The 19,220-nt window shown below is 41.2% G+C and overlaps 1 protein-coding gene and 1 long non-coding RNA gene across 7 annotated transcripts in view; one reads left to right on the top strand and one right to left on the bottom strand.

Annotated features, from left to right (window-relative positions):
- The window catches only part of LOC307039002 (N-acetyllactosaminide alpha-1,3-galactosyltransferase-like), a 65,284-nt gene extending 61,219 nt beyond the window's left edge, over window positions 1–4,065 (top strand). For all 6 annotated transcript variants that reach the window (XM_079680718.1, XM_079680714.1, XM_079680719.1 and 3 more), the window contains one exon: window positions 6–4,065. In XM_079680718.1, the coding sequence (XP_079536844.1) occupies window positions 6–690 (685 nt within the window). In that variant the 3' untranslated portion in view covers window positions 691–4,065. The remainder of the gene's footprint in view (window positions 1–5) is intronic.
- LOC307039005 lies at window positions 3,673–13,580 on the bottom strand. The gene is made up of 3 exons (XR_013808105.1): window positions 6,239–13,580; window positions 5,547–5,612; window positions 3,673–3,806 (listed from the first exon to the last, which is right to left on the bottom strand). It is a non-coding gene; the product is annotated as an uncharacterized lncRNA (long non-coding RNA).
- Window positions 13,581–19,220: the final 5,640 nt, after the last annotated feature.

Here is a 19,220-nt window from a genome sequence, read left to right as displayed (position 1 = left end):
AAAAGATACCTTGATGCTTACCTACACACGTTCCTGAAGTCATCCGAGCAACACTTTATGGTGGGTTTGCCCGTGACCTACTACGTGTTTACGGACATGCCAGAGAAGGTGCCTAACATCAAGTTGTCTCCTCTGAGAAGCATGAAGGTGATCAAAGTGGAGAAGAACTCCAGGTGGCAGGACGTCTCTATGATGCGAATGAAGAGCATATCAGATGTGATAGAGTCTGATATTCGCCACCACTGCACGCACGTCTTCTGCTTTGATGTGGATCAGGTATTTACCGGGAGATTTGGATCAGAGGCTCTTGGGGATTCAGTGGCTCTGCTCCACGCCCACTACTACCGCCTTCCAAAGCATTTGTACACTTACGACCGCAACCCAAACTCCAAGGCGTATATGGAAACTGGGGATTTTTACTACCACGCGGCCATCTTCGGGGGTTCGTGGAAGAATGTGAAAGCGTTGACCGAGGCCTGCTATCAGGGCATCATGGAGGACAAACAGAACAATGTGGAGGCTCTGTGGCACGATGAGAGCCATCTGAACAAGTACATGCTGCTCCACAAACCCAGCAAGGTTCTCTCTCCAGAGTACTGCTGGGATACCAGCATCGGTTTCAGGAGCGACATACAAGTCACCCGATTACTGTGGGCAGCAAAATATTATGACACACTTCGCAAACCTTAAAAACTTGACAATGCTAACAAATGTAATGTCTCAGGTTCTTGTGCTCCCTGGCTCATTTTGTTCTCTCAGGAATTAATTTGCAGATCTGCAAGTATTTTCATAATGGAGTGACAACTTCTTATATAAATACACGCTTTTCTTTTATCTGGATATCAAGGGTTAGGGTAATTTTTTTCTCCAAATGTATATAACAGTGGCGGCTGGTGGAAATGATTTTAGGTGGGGCTATTGTAATGGTGAATAAACCACACGGGGAACATTTTGAGAAATGATCCCTTAAATTATGACTTCTGGTGATGTTAGAGATATGAGAAGGCTGATCAATATCTCCATAATCTTCAGTGTGGTTAGCTATGAATCTTCCAAAACTTCCAAATACCTTGTCCTGGACATAGTTTATACAGTAAACTGTGCAACAGTACAGTAGGCCTACACAAACTGCAGAACACCGGTTGTTTGGGAACACTCAAATGATTGAATTCTCATTTAAAATCAGGAGACTAAATACGAACATTATATGCAGACACAGACATGGTTCAGAAACACAGAAATATTAGAAAACAGACCATTAAGGCAACAAATCTAGTTTGATGGATGCTGTCAAAACTCAACTATATACAATAATATGTGTGTGTGTGTGTTTATTTATCACGGGCACAGAGTATCTGTCCCCGGCTGTTTGAAGAGCAAGCATGGGAAACAAAAGACAGTGTTTAGTGTTTGCATCCAGCTAGTCACACACACAGTTACAATCACACTCCCTGTAATTGACATAATTAATAGATAGTTTAGCTTCTCACCATCATTTGCTGCGGCCAACTGATGTTAACGATCGTAACTGAAAGGCTGCCTGTCAAACGTAAACATTCAGCCACGTGACTCGCAAACTCTCGCGAGAGTTTTACACAAGATTGGCTTTATCAACTTTTCCCTGGCTAGCAGTCCCTCGGTTAAAATCCAGCCGCTGTTGCTTAGGTGAAGGTGGAGTGGTGTCAGGTGGATATGAGTCTGGGTCTGTGGTTTTAGCTAGGCTACTAGCTTCGTCCCAGCCAGTGGCGTGGCGCCAGATTATTTTTGTTGGGTAATCTATGGTAGGGCTAACCCATACAGTGGTGGGGCAGGGGCTCAAGTCAATATTTGTAATGTAATTACATTCACACTATATCACACCCCTTGACAGTGAAACGCCACGCGTGAGGCTTTTATTAGTCTCCTTTTATCAGCTAAATTACATCGAGAGCAACAGGTGTGAGTTAACAATACAATAGCCTATTCTGCTAATTCCACGTCGTTACAACATGCTACGCAGTGGCAGAAACAAGAAAAGTTGGCATATAGAATTGACACGGAGAGAGAGAGAGAGAGAGAGAGGGAGAGTGAGGGAGAGAGACAGAGAGAGAGAGAGACACCGACACAGGTAAACAGAGAGAGACAGACACAGCACACAACAGGTGGCCTGTGTCTCTATTGTCATACAAAACACTTTTTCAAATGACCCATTATTACAAAATATATTCAAAACTCACTATTCACTCTTCTTCATGTGACTCTGGCACCTGTTCGACTTGCACCCAGTACTCAAGTTGTAAAAATAAATCAGGGGGGATGGTGGATTTTATCATATGGGGACATAATTTGTGCTGATAACGCACAGAGGGTGGGAGACCAACCAGCATAAAGATAATTATTATACTCCTAAAACAACATGCATTTTATGGATGTTCAGATACTCCTGCCATTGCTCTTGACCAAGGCACCTCAGAATTGGAGTCGGTCCCCGGGCTGCCATGGCACCACTTACATTTAGGGTCAAATGCAGAGGACAATTAGTGCAAAAAAAACTATTTTCACTTTAATTTAAAGGGGGGAGGGGATAAAAAAATGTGGTTATAATGGAAGTCTATGGTACAAATCTTGTAGGTTAACAGTTCCAACGTACCTTTTTGTTCAATCTGACATTATACAAAAAGTTAAAATGCACCAAAATCAATCTTCTCATTTATTATTCAGATGGATCAGCTGATGATACTAATAATAAAGTCAAATTTGTTTTTAGAATATTGAATTAGTGTATTTTTTCAAAAAGCAGTTACTGGTTTACGATCAAAACTGGTATCTAAAGGGTTAATTTTGTATCGTGATTAATTAAATAATGATGTAAATTAAACACTTCATGAAAAAATTGAGGAAGAAAATTAGAAAAATATGGATCCATCATAATTTTATTGCAGTTCAAATACAAATCTTTTATGTCAACATTCCCAATGTTACTTTTTTTAACAGGGCATTAAGTGATAAGATAATACAAAATAGGACCAATTTTGTCAATGGCTGCCTACTCCACTCTCCCCCATCTCATAGAAGTTTCCAAAGATTTTCATAATCATGCTTTTTGGTCTCAATTTTTCTGGGTCTTGCTTTCGGATTGTTAGCTAAGCAATGGCTTTGAAGCCAAGTCTTGACATATACATCTGGTCTGAATGTGCTCAGTGGAGGGCCAACACACTTGATGAAAAGTAAGGCTGACATGCTTTTTACCTCTAGGGAGCTTCAAGTTGTGGTTAAAATGTTCATCTGACTAAATCCACGTTCACACTCAGCTGTGGAGATGACCAGAGTGTTCACTGCTTGAAGGAGGGGTTTCAGCTCTTCTGGTGCTGGTGGTATCATTTCATCAACAGTTTTGAGTCTGACCATGTCAATATATTCCCTCATCCCTCTCTGAATTTGTCTGCCATTATCAAGCTTGAAAAAGGTGCAGAGTTCCTGTATTTCCTTTTCAGCATAACAAACTCCACACGCATCTGGCCAGCTAGACAGCTGCAGCACTTTGACGTTGTTAAGAAAGCTCTGGTATTCTTCCTTGCTTCTCTGTTTATCAGGCAGGCAGCCCATTCTCGTCTCAATACTAGCAGCCAAGGCATGAAAAAAACGTTGGTGGTTTATTTCTCTGCTGTACCTTGAATTATTTGTCAGTGGCACTCCTTTGAATAGCTTCAAATCCCCTGCTGTCTGAGTCTCCTCTGCCCTTGGTCCAGGTTGCTCTGCCATTGACTTTAACACGCGGATCTGCCGACTGAGACTTGCTTCGGCCTTGGGGAGCGTCATGTTTCTGTCTTGAAGGGAGAGAGAGAATTCAGACAGATCTTCTAAAGCATCATACATGACTCCAAGATTATGGACAAAGGTTGCATGCACGCTGAAGGCTCTTTGATCAGCTTTTCTCTCACTGATTGTGCTGTTATGTTCAATGTTTGTTGTTTGTGTATAATGTATTGTGTCTGGATACTTGTCTGTTGATGTTGGACATGGAGCTGCTGTGACGCAAGTCAAATTTCAGACTTGATCTGACAAATAAAGTAATATCGTATTGTATATCGTATTGTATCGTATCGTATTAGAGAGGCGATTTGCTAAACCACTGAACATGCATCTCTGTTGATCTTCTTTTAGGATCAACTGAGGCATCAGAAAAGTGCTTGTGGAGCGCTGGGTACTGTTGCCATACAGCTTTAATGTCCTATAACTGGATGCCACCCATCTAGTGCTGAGAATTCTCCCTATGTTCAGACACTGTAACGCAAGGTCCTCACAACATTCAGTGAGCTCGCGGCGGTTTTTGGCGGATGCATGATAGAAACTGTATATATATTTTGTCAAAGAAAAACTGGAAATCATTCATCCCTGCAATTTCCTCAACAGCATCTCCAACACTCAACTCAAGACGATGGTTCATGCAGTGCCACACCATCACGTTGGGAAACTTTTCAACAAGTTTGGTTGCAACACCTGATTTACTTCCAAGCATGACGGACGCTCCGTCTGAAGCAAAGCAAACAAAGCGGTCCTCCATAATAGCTTCAGAGAAGCCATGGTGTGACAGGTTATTCATCAGAGCTTGATAAATTCCATCTGCATTGGTAGCAGAAAGCTCAACTAGATCCAAGAAGAATTTTAGTGGCTCTTCACTCATCCCTAAGCTTGCTCTAATATAAATGATAAAAACTGTTTTTTTACTGTCAGTTGTAGATTCATCTATCAGAACAGAAAATGTTGTTCCACTTTGAAGGACCTTTCTGACTACTCTCTTTCTCATTTCACTTCCTATGTGTCAGCTGATTGTTGCACAGGAATAGTCTGAATGCAAAGTTCTTCCCATGTCAAGTCCATTCATGACTTGCAAATCAATATCAGTTGGTAGATCTGTGAAAGGCCTTGCAGATTTCACAATCTTGCAAACTGTGCGAAATACTCGATCAGTAGTTAAGAAGTGATCCCTCTGCATATCTGAAGTCAACGTTTCCATTCTTTTTTCTTGTGACGTTTCCATGGTTTTCTCAGCTGCTTGATGATAGTCTGACATTCTATGCTTGTGTATCTTCTTCCGAAGAGACTGCAGCTGTGCTGCTCTCGTTGCACCATAGGCTGTCACTTTAACTTTAGACCACTCGTTAGCAATATGCACCTGGCTCCCACTAGCATTTGGCCCAACTGCTTTTATCTTCTGGCAAGTTAGACAATCAAGTTTTTTGTTTTGGCATATTAGCCATGGGTATTGCTTAGTTTTCTCTCTAAACAAGTTAGATGTCCAGCATTCAGGGTTATATTGATCATTATTGCTCTCTCCCTGGTAACTTGGGCCGTCAGAATCTGGGATGCTTGTTTCTTCTGCACTATCTTCTTCAGCACTATCTTGCCCTGCTGCTACTTCCTCCTCTCTTTTTCTTTCCACTACAAAAACAAAAAACGATAATAAAACGAATTTGCCTCTTGTCCACTGACATAATGAGCTGTATTAGGCCAATTGAAAAATAACAGTGTCTTAACCCAACATGTAGAATTAAGAATGATCAAACCTGTTCCTCCTCTGGCTCTTCGCTCTCCTGCTGTGTCATGTCCTGCTTCCTGGCCATGATTGTCCTCTATGCGAGGAAAACAAGGTCATTATGGTTTTGTTACAATGACTGAGCAGACTTCTTATGCAAGCAGGTGACATTACTCTTCTAGTTGATTTTTAAGAAAACTACATATTTTCATAAAAATGCCCAACATTCAAGTTTGGATATAATAGGCTAATAACAGTTTTGGGGCTGAAAAAGGAGTTTCTCACCTTCCTTTTAATATCACTATTTAAATATTTATATAACAAAATATTCTGTGAGTTTCCAGAGATTAATAGAAATGCCCAAAAATGCACAGGGAAAGAGTTAATTATCTTAAAATGAATAGTTATCAAACCTTCAATTCTGTTAGCTTCTGAATCAACACATTCTCACTCCCAACTCGGCCTATGTTGACGTTATGTCAGTGTCCCTTGTTGTGTTCCTCTTTTTAACATGATTAGCTGACGTTAATGCTAGCCTAGTTAGCTAATGAAGTTCAAGTCCTCATCTTTTAGCTATCTAGCTAGCATTAGTTAGCTAGCTAACACGAGAGAAAAGCGTAGCTAAACTCCAAACTAAGTTGTTATTGCTGCTTATGTCCATAGATTCCGCCTTTGGTGACTAAAGTAATGAGTAATGACTAAGATTACTGACTCTCGACTTACCTGAAATGTTATTTTTATTCTTTTTAAATATGAAGTCCCTCAGATCGCGTTGTCCTCCTGGTCGCTTGGCCATTGTGATGAACGTTACCTGCGCTAGTGCTGCTATGCAGCTTCTGGCATCAATCAAACAGGCGCATCACGGCGCTCTGGCACCCTCTATGGCACTCGCATAGCATAGCGTCAGTGACTTGGTAAAAATGTCATTGCATGTGTGCGTGCTCCCTCGCCCACAGTATTTTACTCTATATGCGCAAAATTAATGTTGAAATAGCAGTAATACCTGTGCCACGTTCATTGATAAAATGACATAAGGGATGGAAAGGGGGGTAGCAGTTTTAGAAGGGGGATGCTTTTTGACCGTTTTTATTTCAGGGGGGATGTCATCCCCCCTCATCCCCCTTCAACTCGAGTACTGCTTGTACCTCAATGCGAGGGCATTTAAGAACAAATCTATCCGTCCGAAATATAATTAATCCTAGAAGTCCTGCTGTCTGTCTGCAATTTACTCGGCGCGAGTTTGGGGACTTTTCACTGTGAACGTGACGTATCAGAAATGCATGACGCAGCAGACCCAACGTTTCGTTGTGTTACAGATTATACATTTTACTGATACCAATTATATCATATTTACCTTGTTCATTAAAAATAAAAATAATTGTTTTTTTCTTTTTTTTAAATATATATATTTTTTTAATTTTTAACCTTTTAGGCCCCAAGCCTGTTTTTCAGGTTTCAGGCTCGAAAATGACATTCCCAGAACAAATGACCATATCTTCCCTTCTAAAAGGGTTAAATTAATAATCTTTTTTCTCAAAGTAGTGATAAACCTGTGAGTTGGATGTAGAAAAGTCAGAATCAATATAGATGTTTTTTATTTTAAAGAAAAATTCCGATTGAACATGGTAAAAAACTGTAAATTATAGTATCCGTCCCAAAGATATTTTGTAGTTATAGTGAAAACTACCCTTGGAATGGGTTAGTAGACTAAAAGCTTTAGGAATCCAAAGTACAACATATAATGTATATAAATATGTTAAGTACCCTGTATCAAGATTGATGAAAAACAAGTGATATTTGACCTTTTTAGACAGATTTAGCAAAAAAAACCTCTTCTGGGGCCATTTGGGTGGATTTTCCATAACTCTGGCCCCCCTTCTTCAATTTTGACATTTGACATCTGTTTCTGACCGTTAGAGCCAATAGAATCCAAGGGAAATCGTCCCGCACACACTCATGTTAAAAAAAAAAAGGTGGCGTCTTTGCGCATGCTAGCTTGCAGCAGAGGGGAGAAATATCGCTGCTCTGATGTCAAGCAACGGAAAAGCTGTTTTATTGCTTATGGATTATCAGAACATTTCAAAGGGGACACAGCCACATTGGATATTAACCTATGGATTATAAAGATTAAAGTTAACATATATTGTTCTAAACTGTATTAAAGTAAACATGTATAATTTTAAACTGTATTGAAGTAAACATGTATTATTGGGGACTGTTTTCAAGTAATCCTATATATATATATATAACCTTCTCACTCACACTCAGATACCAGCACACACACATATTCTTTTCAGCACACACACATATTCTTTTCAAGGTCCTTTCTGGGCACCAATATATCTGTGTACAATGTTTGATTGTCTGGGAAAGAATAGTTTGTGTGAAATATTCCTTGGGAAAGTAAAGGAGTGAATTCAGGTGCAAGATAGAAGATTGACTCTGTCCTTCGGTAGTTCCGAAGCTTTCACGCTCTGTTCAGAAGTAAAATACATTTTTCCCAGAACTCTGATTCGCTTACGAGTTAAATCGACTGCCTCCAAATCTGTCTATGTATACTGATGTTTATTCATGCACGGGGCCCCCTGTTTCTGACTGGCTGGTCCCGATATCTGTATCGCACGGCAGTAGAGCGGGGAGCCCGGAGTGCTCTGTTAGAGGGCACTCTGTATTTCGTATTGTTGTTTTTTTACCAATTAAAATCAGATTATTGTTATAACTTTTATGCCGGTGTTTTGAACTCCTTCTCTTATTAATGTGACCAGGCTCATCTAACGGACGGCGCGGAGTGGAGGTGGGCTTTAAAGACCCTGTGAAGTGTGCACCTGTGCATGATCTGTTATGCTAATACGTATAGTAATGACCAAAATTGTCCATTGGAACCCATATCAAAAGATGTTGGAATAGCAACAAATTTGACGAGTTTTGAATTTTCCGGGGAAATCTGCAGTCGACCTTCGCCTTCGTGGGCGTGGCTTGCGATCTACTGCGTGACGTCACGAGATGGACGCCGCCGCACTGTTTACATTCACCACCGTTCATTTTTTCTCTTTTTCAAAGTCGAATTTCTCAACGTTTTTGAGCTAGTATTTTCCTGGAAAGTGTGTCGGAGTCGACTGGAAGTGATTGCCAATCGAGAAAACCTGACAATGGAGGCGACAGTGAAGAAAGAGGGATGAAAAACACAGGGGAAACGATGCATTGCCGCTGGCTGTAGTAATGTCAAGTCTGCCGAAGTGGCGATGTTTCTGTTCCCAAAAGATGAAGGTGAGCCTGGCTGGTGTCGTTGTTTCGTAGATTCTTTGATTGATCATGATAAATAAAGGCCACTGGTCGATGAGAGAGAGAGAGAAAGAGAGACTGAGAGAGTTACAGGGTTGTTGTTAGCATCTGGTGCTAGCTCGGAGCTAACGGAGATGAGCTGTTTCAACAATAAGGAGAGGGAGAGTGCTCTCCTGTGGGACTGAGAGAGATAACGTCAGCTCAGGGAGGTAAACTGTAGCCTAAGTTATCTCAGTGGGTTTGGTCATCTATGTAAACAAATATTTCCATCTATGTAATATTAGTTGTATAAAATAGGTTAAGAAATCCTTCCAATGTTTTTTGATTATTGAAATATATGTTTCATATGAGTGTTGAGAGCTGTATCCATAAATCTCTTTATGTTGCCCTCAAAGTGCACCAGATTGATCACTTTCCTCATCTATCCTGTCCGAAAAGCTGTCCAAATCAATCATTTCTCTCACACTAGTATCACTTTCCAGAGTCTCCGCCATGTTTACAATCGCAACTGGGTACATCTTGTGACGTCACAGCCACTATCGTCTGCAACTTCCGTTAGGCTCAGACGGCAAAATTAATAATTCATTAATTCATTAATTATGAATTATTAAAAATTATTTTAGCCATGAACAGGCACAATGATATGTAAGGAATGAAACTGCCATTTCATTTTGGTGCAAAAACATGCACTTCACTGGGCCTTTAAGCCACCACCACTGTGGTGTTTGCTCCAACAATTCTGGTGAATCCCGACGTGATGAGTGCTGGTCTCTAGGAGGACCACCGACAGCCAGCGGACAGAATTCAGTCCAGGGGAGGACACCTGGACACCACCGACAACTACACCAGGGCGTCCTACATAAATAAAGGTAAAACAGATACCTGTTGATTACCAAAATCTGTAATTTGGCTGTACTACAAAATATTTAGAGTCGTCAGCGGCGTTCTCAGTGTCCTTAGTCACGGTAAAAAAAAAAGTTTTTAAAAATACAATACATACTGTAGAAAGTGCTTAGAGCCAGGTGGAATAGTCCGGACCTAAGGCACCAAGACAGTTATAAGATTATTAGGTGTTTGTAAGAGTCGGGTAGTTAAGTCCCGTACCTTAACTCACTAAAGAAAGTAAAGTGGACCAGCGAGGACCCCGTGAGATAGTTTAGTCCTGCACGGCTGACTCGCTGGGGAAACTCTGTAGACTTTAGTCTAAGAAGTGGACCAGCGAGGACCCCGTGAGGTAGTAGTCCTGCACGGCTGACTCGCTGGGGAAACTCTGTAGACTTTAGGCTAAGAAGTGGACCAGCGAGGACCCCGTGAGGTACTCTAGTCCTGCACGGCTGACTCGCTGGGGAAACTCTGTAGACTTGTGTGATTTTTTACGTCAAATCTGTGTAATAATTGAGAGGAAAGGGCAGAAGTAGAGTTGAGTGGAGACAAAGTTCGCAGAGCTGAGCTTCACCAGACAGAGGAAGCTCATTCGTGGTCAGCTGCTGCCCTCTGGAGGGGAACAGGGTGTATAACCATATGCTGTGTACACGTTTGAATTAAAGAGCCTGTGACACGAACCCAACAACTGTTGTGCAATGAAATAGTGGGCTACTAGTAATCTCGAACCGTCAGTTTAAAAAAGAAAAAGCGATACCGTTCCGATAAATATCAATAATTTCGAACATCGCGGGAAAATTCCTTCGACTCATTTTGAGGTTTTGGGGTAAGCCGGAAGTGACGTCAATGCGGGAATGCTTCACTGTGCGGCGAGAGAGCCAAACACGGACAAAGTGTGTTGTCATGCGTAGAAATTGTGAATTACTGAGTTTAGGCACGTTAATAACGTTTTAATGAAGTTGACTACAGTATATTCATATTTGTCAGTGCTTTCATGTCAATTCGGCGAACATAAACATAAATGATCGTGGTGAAGATGATGATTAAATTAGGATTAAAAATCGGTAGTGAGAGCTGCTGAATTTCCTCCCGTCGGATGTGATATAAAAACAAATCGATTATTTTTGTAGTTGTAAACTCAAGTGGATGAAACTACATTTATTAGTGCTTTCATGTCAATTCGGCGAACATATGATACATTAAATGATCGTGAGGATGATGATTTAAAAATCTTTTGTTTGAGCCGGTCTGCATTTCCTGATGAGAAAACAAACCTTAGCTTTTTGTAGTTGCAGTGGGCGTTGGACGCGGGGGTACGCCGTACCCCCACTTATTTGAAGCATGATTTCTTTTTTTAATAGTCAAATACATCTAAAATCATTGCCAGTGTTATCAGTTGCAAGTGTGTGTTTGTTGTAATAATGACGAAAACATAATAGGCAGATTTCACAGTAATTATAATAAAAACGTAGCTCAAGCATTTATGCAACTTGATTTGAAGCGTGTGTGTGTGTGAGGGGCAGAACTGTGTGTGTAGGGTGACCAGGTGTCCCGCACTGTGCGGGACTGCACACACAGCATTTTTATTATTTGTCCCGCATCCCACACATTGAGACTATGTCCCGCATTTGAGTGATAGTCGCGCAGAAAGGCCGGATCGGTTCGCTGACAGCCGGCAAAGCCCTTTATTATTATATTGTCTAAACGGCATCATGTAAGTTGCGCTGACAGGCGACATAGAGGTCCCCAAGCCCCCCCCCAGTTGACAGTTCACGAGCGCGTCCATAGTGTCTCCCGTCCACCCACCACCCCGTCCACCCATTAAAAACATCCCCACTACACCACTGGTTGTAGTAGTACACCAACATGGATTAAACGTGTGTTTTTTTTTACCACAATGTTGGGGAAATTAATGGATAAAATGCACGGATTATTATTATTATTATTATTCCCACTCCGATCGGGACACTAGGTCCACCGTTTCCATGCAGCGAGGCTCCCCCCGTTGACAGTTTACGTGGGCTGGGCTGGGTGCAGTGGCGGACTGGCCATCGGGACGAATCCCGATGGGCCGGTACCGAAGTGGGCCGGTCGGATAAGTCACTAGCACATCCCCCACTCCCCCCGTTGACAATTTACTAGTGGTACCGAAGTGGGCCGGTCGAGAGTCCCGGGCTGATTTTTAGTCCCAGTCCACCACTGGCTACATGACCGTATGATCGCCCATATTGACGCACCTAATTCCTAAACTTCTAACAGATACAACATAAACCGATCCTTCAGCCTCATATGAGCTCTCAGACACGTTCAAAATTAAACTGTCATCGCTGTCTGAGCTTGCTGCTGTGTGCCCCATCGTGCGTTTACATGCAGATGCTGGGATCCTGAACGGTGCAGCTGGAGCGCTGTGCCCGCAATGACGTCACACATAATTTGGCGGGACTTGAAGAATCCCCGAGAAGATCTAGAAAATTGTCAACATTGAAGGGCAGATTAATGGTTATCAAAGTACAAATATCCAAAATCAGTTCAGTAACGGTTTTCAAGGGGACAATATTTACTCAAATTGATGGGTTTGGATGATGGGGGAAACTCATGTCACAGGCTCTTTAAGGACATTAAGAGTAACAACAAGAATTGTCCAGTATATTAATAAATAAGAGTGAACACATATCAACCTAGTCAGATAAATAGATACGAAGTCAATCATGGAAGGAGTGAAAGATCGAGTGATCTGAAGTTGGAGTGAATACTTTGAAAATTAATAGATCAATGTGTGATTTGATGTAGTAGATATATTGAAATAAATAAGAAACTATAAATTGTTGTTTTTAGCATAGTTTTGTAGGATACAGACGTCACATTGTGGTTTTGATGAGAGGTTTTGAGAACTGATTGGTACCATTGCATTACATTGTGAATTTCATGGTATTTCTCATTAACTAAGGATTGTACTTAATTATATTTCAAGAAAAAAATTATATTACAGATGTAGCGATTCATTTCAGACAGTTTGAAACGCGAGGGCAGTGATTGGTACGTGATCTGCCCTCACTCAAGGGAAAACCTCCAGCTTGACTTGAGACCGCCCCCGTGATAGATAAATGTAATTATAATGAAGCCAGCCGCAATGGATCATTGATCCACCAGGGGGTGCAGTGGGGTTCCACACTGGAGCTCATGTGAAATAAAGTCAGATACAGTACGCTGGATGTACAGCGGAACTTTGTTAAGATCCATATGTCGCGGATATCATACTCTGTGCTAAATAAGAGACATGTAATCATTTACAAAACATCACCATGTTGTTATTTAACAAAATAATGTTGTTTAGTCGAAAAAAACGAACGGGAGGAAATGCAGCCCGGCTCTCGATTTTTAATCCTAATTTAATCATCATCTTCACCACGATCATTTATGTTTATGTTCGCCGAATTGACATGAAATCACTGACACATATGAATATACTGTATTCAACTTGATTAAAATGTTATTAACGTGCCTAAACTCAGTAATTCACTAAAAATATTTATATTTTAATGGAGCCTCGTCGGCAGATCAGGATCCCAACGCGCAGCGGAGGGATCTTGGTCTGCATGACGGGTGTTTTTCCCCATAAGGAACAAGTCGCTGCAAATTATCCCGCTTATTACATGGCCACATTCTCAACAAAGTAACCACATGACTCCCAATATTAATTTAAATGCTTTTATGGATTTATAAAACGTTTTTATTGATTTAAAAAATAGTTGTATGTATTGATTTAAATTGACATGCATCCGCTAAGAAAAATAGTCCGTTGTTACCGTTTTTTAAACAGTGTGAATGAAACGGCAGCTCTCTCCCCCCTCCGCCCCTGATCTTTCTTCTCCAGCAGCTAAATTAACTGTAGGTTACTCTGAGTGACCATAGACTGTATGTGACAAGCTTACAGTTAGTGACGTAACAACACCATAAAAGCTGGTGGGTTGAAAGCAATACGGGAGGTAAAAATAACTACAATAATTGTGATTTATTTATTGTGGCTTTTATATTTTTAGGTATAAAATGTTATGTAATTCAGGCTTATAGTTCATCCTTCTCTAAAAACCTTCAACAATGACAATATTCATAGTAATTTAATAAATCCTTCCAACACACATTGTAAAAAATAGCCTACTGTAAGTTAAGAAATCATTCCAATATGTACATCTTCTGATGTAACAACAATAACATTATAAATAGTAACATAGCTGAACATGGTATTGCACATTTAGCTTTGAGTTTTACTGACCTGAGATGTTTTTATTACATGAATTAAGGTGACTGAGGCTTTGGGATGCAAACTCATCTGTATGAAAAAGGTGACAAGGATCCGAGCCCCCGGCTCCCCCACCCCACGGAATATCAGCTTTAAAATGAAGAATGACAGAGGATATTAGCAGTCGGAACAACTAAAGCAGCAGTGTTAATAATAACAGAAACGCCAAAGAGTCACATCTAATAGAAATATAAAAAAGCATTTATTTTAATTGTGTAGCAGTCAGTTTATAATTTTGGCAGCACTGTTGAGCATTTTGAAAATGTATTTTTATGGCTCTGTGCAAGGCTTAGTCTTTCTATCTTTATAGCCACATGGTGTAAAGCAGGGGTTGGCAACCCGCGGCCCACGGGCCGCATGCGGCCCTTTAAGCCCTCTGCTCTGGCTCCCTTGAGCTCAGACAAAAATAAGAAGGAAATAAAATAAAAGTATTTGTAGGACTATTTATATTTTGTTGCATGGTTGAAAATGTTTCGTATCTTGTATTTTGAGGTGATACTGTGACACATAAATAAAAAACAAAACGGTTTTAATTAGGTCAACTAAAATATGCGTCACATCCTGCCACGGTCCCGCGCGAGCGCCTTTTCCTGCGGGTGAATAACCTGACCCCCGGCTCGATGAGCGAACTACGGATAAATCAAAGAAAAGTACCGGAGGAACACAGGATTTAATTCTGTGTGGACAGAGTTATATGCTTTCACAGCAAACGATGCTGGTTTACCGGTATGTTTGATATGTAGAGAGTCACTAATCACTCCCTATCCGCTGCATCTGACACACAAACATCTCCCCCAACATCCACCGCCACAATTCCTCCCTCCATCTCCCTTGACCTCCCGAGCCCTCCTCCCCACGGCATTCTCTCCCAGTTCACTCTGGTTACCCCCCCTGAAATACTCCAACTGATCAGCTCCTCCAAACCCACAACCTGCTCGCTTGACCCTCTACCCACCCCTCTTCTGAAGTCCTGCCTCCCCGTCCTTTGCCCCTACATTGTCAACCTTTTCAACTCCTCCCTGTCCCAAGGAACCGTTCCCTCTGCCTTAAAAACTGCTGCTGTCACTCCCATCCTCAAGAAACCCGGTCTGGATCCCTCCTCCCTCAGTAATTACCGCCCCATCTCCAACCTCCCCTTTCTCTCTAAAACAATAGAATGCATCATCTCCAAACAACTCCACCGCCATCTCCAAAAAAATGATCTTTTTGAACCCCTTCAGTCTGGTTTTCGTCCTCACCACAGCACAGAAACGGCACTCATCAAAGTCCTCAATTCCCTCCTCACCTCTGCTGACACCGGTTCCCTCAACATCCTCATCCTCCTTGACCTGAGTGCAGCCTTCGATACCGTGAGCCACACCATCCTGCTTACCCGACTCCGGGATATCGGTATCGCAGGTACTGCACTCAGGTGGCTCCAGTCCTACCTCTCCGACAGATCCCACTTCATCTCCCTCAACAATCACTCCTCTACCACAGCTTCAGTCACCCAAGGTGTTCCCCAAGGTTCAGTACTCGGCCCCCTCCTCTTCATCATCTACATCCTCCCCCTTGGTCAGATTCTCCGCCATCACAACCTGGACTTTCACTGCTATGCTGACGACACACAGATCTACCTCAGCACCAAATCCCCCAACAACCCCCCTCTCACACACATCGAATCCTGTCTGACTGCAATAAAATCCTGGATGCAACACAACTTCCTCAAACTCAACAGCAATAAAACTGAACTCCTCCTCATCGGCTCCAAATCCACCCTCAGCAAAACCCCCAACCTGACACTCACCATCGATGGCACCCCTGTTTCCCCCTCCACCCAGGCACGCAACCTTGGCCTGATATTCGACCCCACCCTCTCCCTCGACCCCCACATCCGCCAAGTTGTAAAAACCTCATTTTTCCACCTCCGCAATATCGCCACACTCCGTCCCTCTCTCACCCGCCCCGCAGCTGAGCGACTCATTCACGCCTTCATCTCCTCCCGCCTTGACTATTGCAACTCACTCCTCTTCGGCATCAGCAAAACATCCCTCAACAGACTCCAGCGTGTCCAGAACGCAGCCGCCAGACTCCTCACCCACACCAAATCATGGCATCACATCACCCCGGTCCTCAAAGAACTCCACTGGCTTCCCGTCTCACACCGCATTCACTACAAACTCCTGGTCCTCACCTATAAAGCCCTCCACCATCTGGCCCCCTCCTACCTCACTGACCTCCTCATCCTCTACCAACCACCCCAGTCCCTCAGATCCACCTCAGCCGGTTTGCTCTCAATCCCCAAGGCCAAACTCCGGAGCTTCGGGGACAGAGCCCTCTCTGTGGCAGCCCCGAAGCTCTGGAACTCCCTCCCCCAAGACCTCTGTGAGTCTGATTCCCTCACCCTGTTCCAGTCCCGTCTCAAAACCCACCTCTTCAACTCTGCTTATCCTTAAACTCGCCCCTCCCCCCTCTGAACCAACATCCTCCTGACTGCTTTTCTGTTTTTGTTTTGTTTTTTGTTTTTGTTTGTGTTTTTGTTCTTGTTTTGTTTGTCGACCTGACTCATAATGTAAAGCGTCTTTAGGTCTAGAAAAGCGCTATATAAATCCCATTTATTATTATTATTATTAAAACGTTATTAACGTGCCTAAACTCAGTAATTCACTAAAAATATTTATATTTTAATGGAGCCTCGTCGGCAGATCAGGATCCCAAAGCGTAGCGGATCTTTCTTCTCCAGCAGCTAAATTAACTGTAGGTTACTCTGAGTGACAAGCTTACAGTAGACACAACACTGTCATTGCAAGTGACCCTCAGTTAGTTTACTTTTATGTTCAACTGCTAAATTCGTTACTGATAAAAAAGGGCTTCTACTGTACCTAATTACCTTAACACTAGAACCGCCAGAGGTTTTTGTATAGGCCTACCTAAAACCGTCAAATCCCGCTATTAGAATGCAATTTTTAACAACATAGGGTGCTACATAACACATTTTCAGGAAAAGTCACTGACTGGGAGATTTTAATATTTAATTGAAAAAAAGTTACAATGCACACACACAACACACATCACACAAATTGACCCGATTGATGGTTCTAGTGTTAAATAAACTCACAAATTAATGAAACTAGTTCAATACGCATTATATTTATTCTGATCATTCTTTATGAGCGCAGAAATAGTCTTAAAATCAGATCTGTTTTTTAAATGAAATCTGACGGCAGGCAGTTAGCTCTGATCACCTATGATAAATGCGCCGCACCTAATTGCTGGCCATTCAGCCAAAGAGCTCCCTCTATACAAATCAAACTGTAGACGGTGTGAAAGCACCTATTGTTTTAAATAATGGTCGGAATGTGACCTGAATTACTGTGGGACAGCACATTCTAAACTAAAATGTTCAATCAATAAAGACATCTTATCTTATCTTAATAATATCTTCATATTAATAATAATAATAATAAATCATACAGTATGTTTCCGAAAGGGAGCAGGAGGAAGCAAACACAAAAATATACAACAAATATACTGCATATTAAAGCAAACGATTGTCAAGGTAAAAGTATGAGCATAACAAATAAAGAAGTGTAATGTAAACATTTACATTATTATTATGATTATTTAATATATAAAGACTATATGTTATTGAATTACAAGATTAGATATACTTTAGTATAATATCTAAAATATTGATGTGTTCAAATGCTCTTCAAAACACAACTGAAAGTCCATGAAACTTGCCTTTCTGTATTTGTGAATGAAGCGCCATCTCCTAGTTAAAACCTGAAATTGAAAATCTGGCAACGCCCTCTTGGAAAATAGTGGGAGGGCTTAACATTCCTCTATACTGGTTTTAGGCAGGTCGTAGGCAGGAAGCTGTAAACTGGAGTCTGAAATGAAGTGCTACATCTGTACATACAGTAACGTTAAGGGAAAGTAAAAAGTGGTTCACTTAGTAGCCTATATGACGTACATAGAAAGATTAAGGTCTATACAAATTAAATATAATAGTGGATTCCACCTAGATTAGACATAGACAGAGGAGAATTTGTTAGACATGAAATAACGAACTCACTGTAAGAAATATATATATATTATAAATGTTATTGGGGAGTAGTATTTATCATACAATAGGGACTCTCATTTGATGGTTGTTTAAAGTAGGAAAACGCAAGCTATTCACCACAATTGTATTTTTAGGTTATGAATAACACAAAAAGTAGTAAGTGATAAGCAGAAGGGTTTTTGAACGTTCGTCAGTTAGAAGGTGTTTGTATGACAGGGGTGCTGTATGGCCGCTTCGGTTTTCAATGTCCGCCATCACGTTAAAACAGAGGATTGGTGGTATTTCCAGTTCATTGCTTACTTCCACAAGCCTTGTCCCCTCCTTGTCTCTTTCATGAGTTTATTTACTGCATTAGAACGATTTTTATCGTAACTTTCCGTGTTTCTAGAAGTCAAACTCACTGTTCATAGTACGGAGTGTATTTCCGGAACGGCCTTTCAAAATAAAAGCCACAGGCTGCTGTTCACCAGAGATGCCTTCACAATAAAACAGTAATTAGCTTAACAATATATTTAACTTATATTACGTCGTTAAACATTGATTTTAATTCATTGCAGTTTTCAAATACGGCACGGATTGAATACAGTTATTTGTGTATTCTGTTACAACCTCACCATGCTTGTAATACAACTTGGGTGGACAATTTGAAAGTGAATAGAATAACCAAGTAGATAAAAGATTAATCTATAGTGGTTAGGGAGAGTTTCCTTGTTTTGCTCATCCAACTTAGTACTGGAGTAAAGAGAATAGTTTTTTATGAGAATTGTCATCCTTCATGTTTTTGAAATAAATCATCAGTATTTATGGACTTTGATGTAGAAACGGATCACGGTGGAGAATTAATACCTTTTGGGTTTCAAATTTTAGAAGATTTTCAAGATGTGTTTATTTTATTTTCCTGACTACACTTTTAAAGCAGGATCTCAACTAGAAAAGAGATTTTACAGTGTAGTTTTACTATTTTTGTGAAGTAAAGAATCTGGGTAAACTATCACCGTTAGTTTATTTTAACGTTTACATGTTTCGGCGTTCCTGACCATATAGACACTCAGTTATTTTGTAACCCGTTTTCAAACAGAGATTTAAATTGAATTTTTCTCAGTAGTTGATTGGCTGTGATTACAGCAGCATTGGATAGTTGTGCACCACCTTTTGGGTTCTCTGAATCAGTTTGTTGGTGAAGAGTTGCTCAC

Source organism: Notothenia rossii (assembly GCF_949606895.1).
Source record: "Notothenia rossii genome assembly, chromosome: 5".
Taxonomy (NCBI): domain Eukaryota; kingdom Metazoa; phylum Chordata; class Actinopteri; order Perciformes; family Nototheniidae; genus Notothenia; species Notothenia rossii.
Note: the sequence above shows the minus strand (reverse complement) of the source record. Positions and strands in the feature narration are given on the sequence as shown.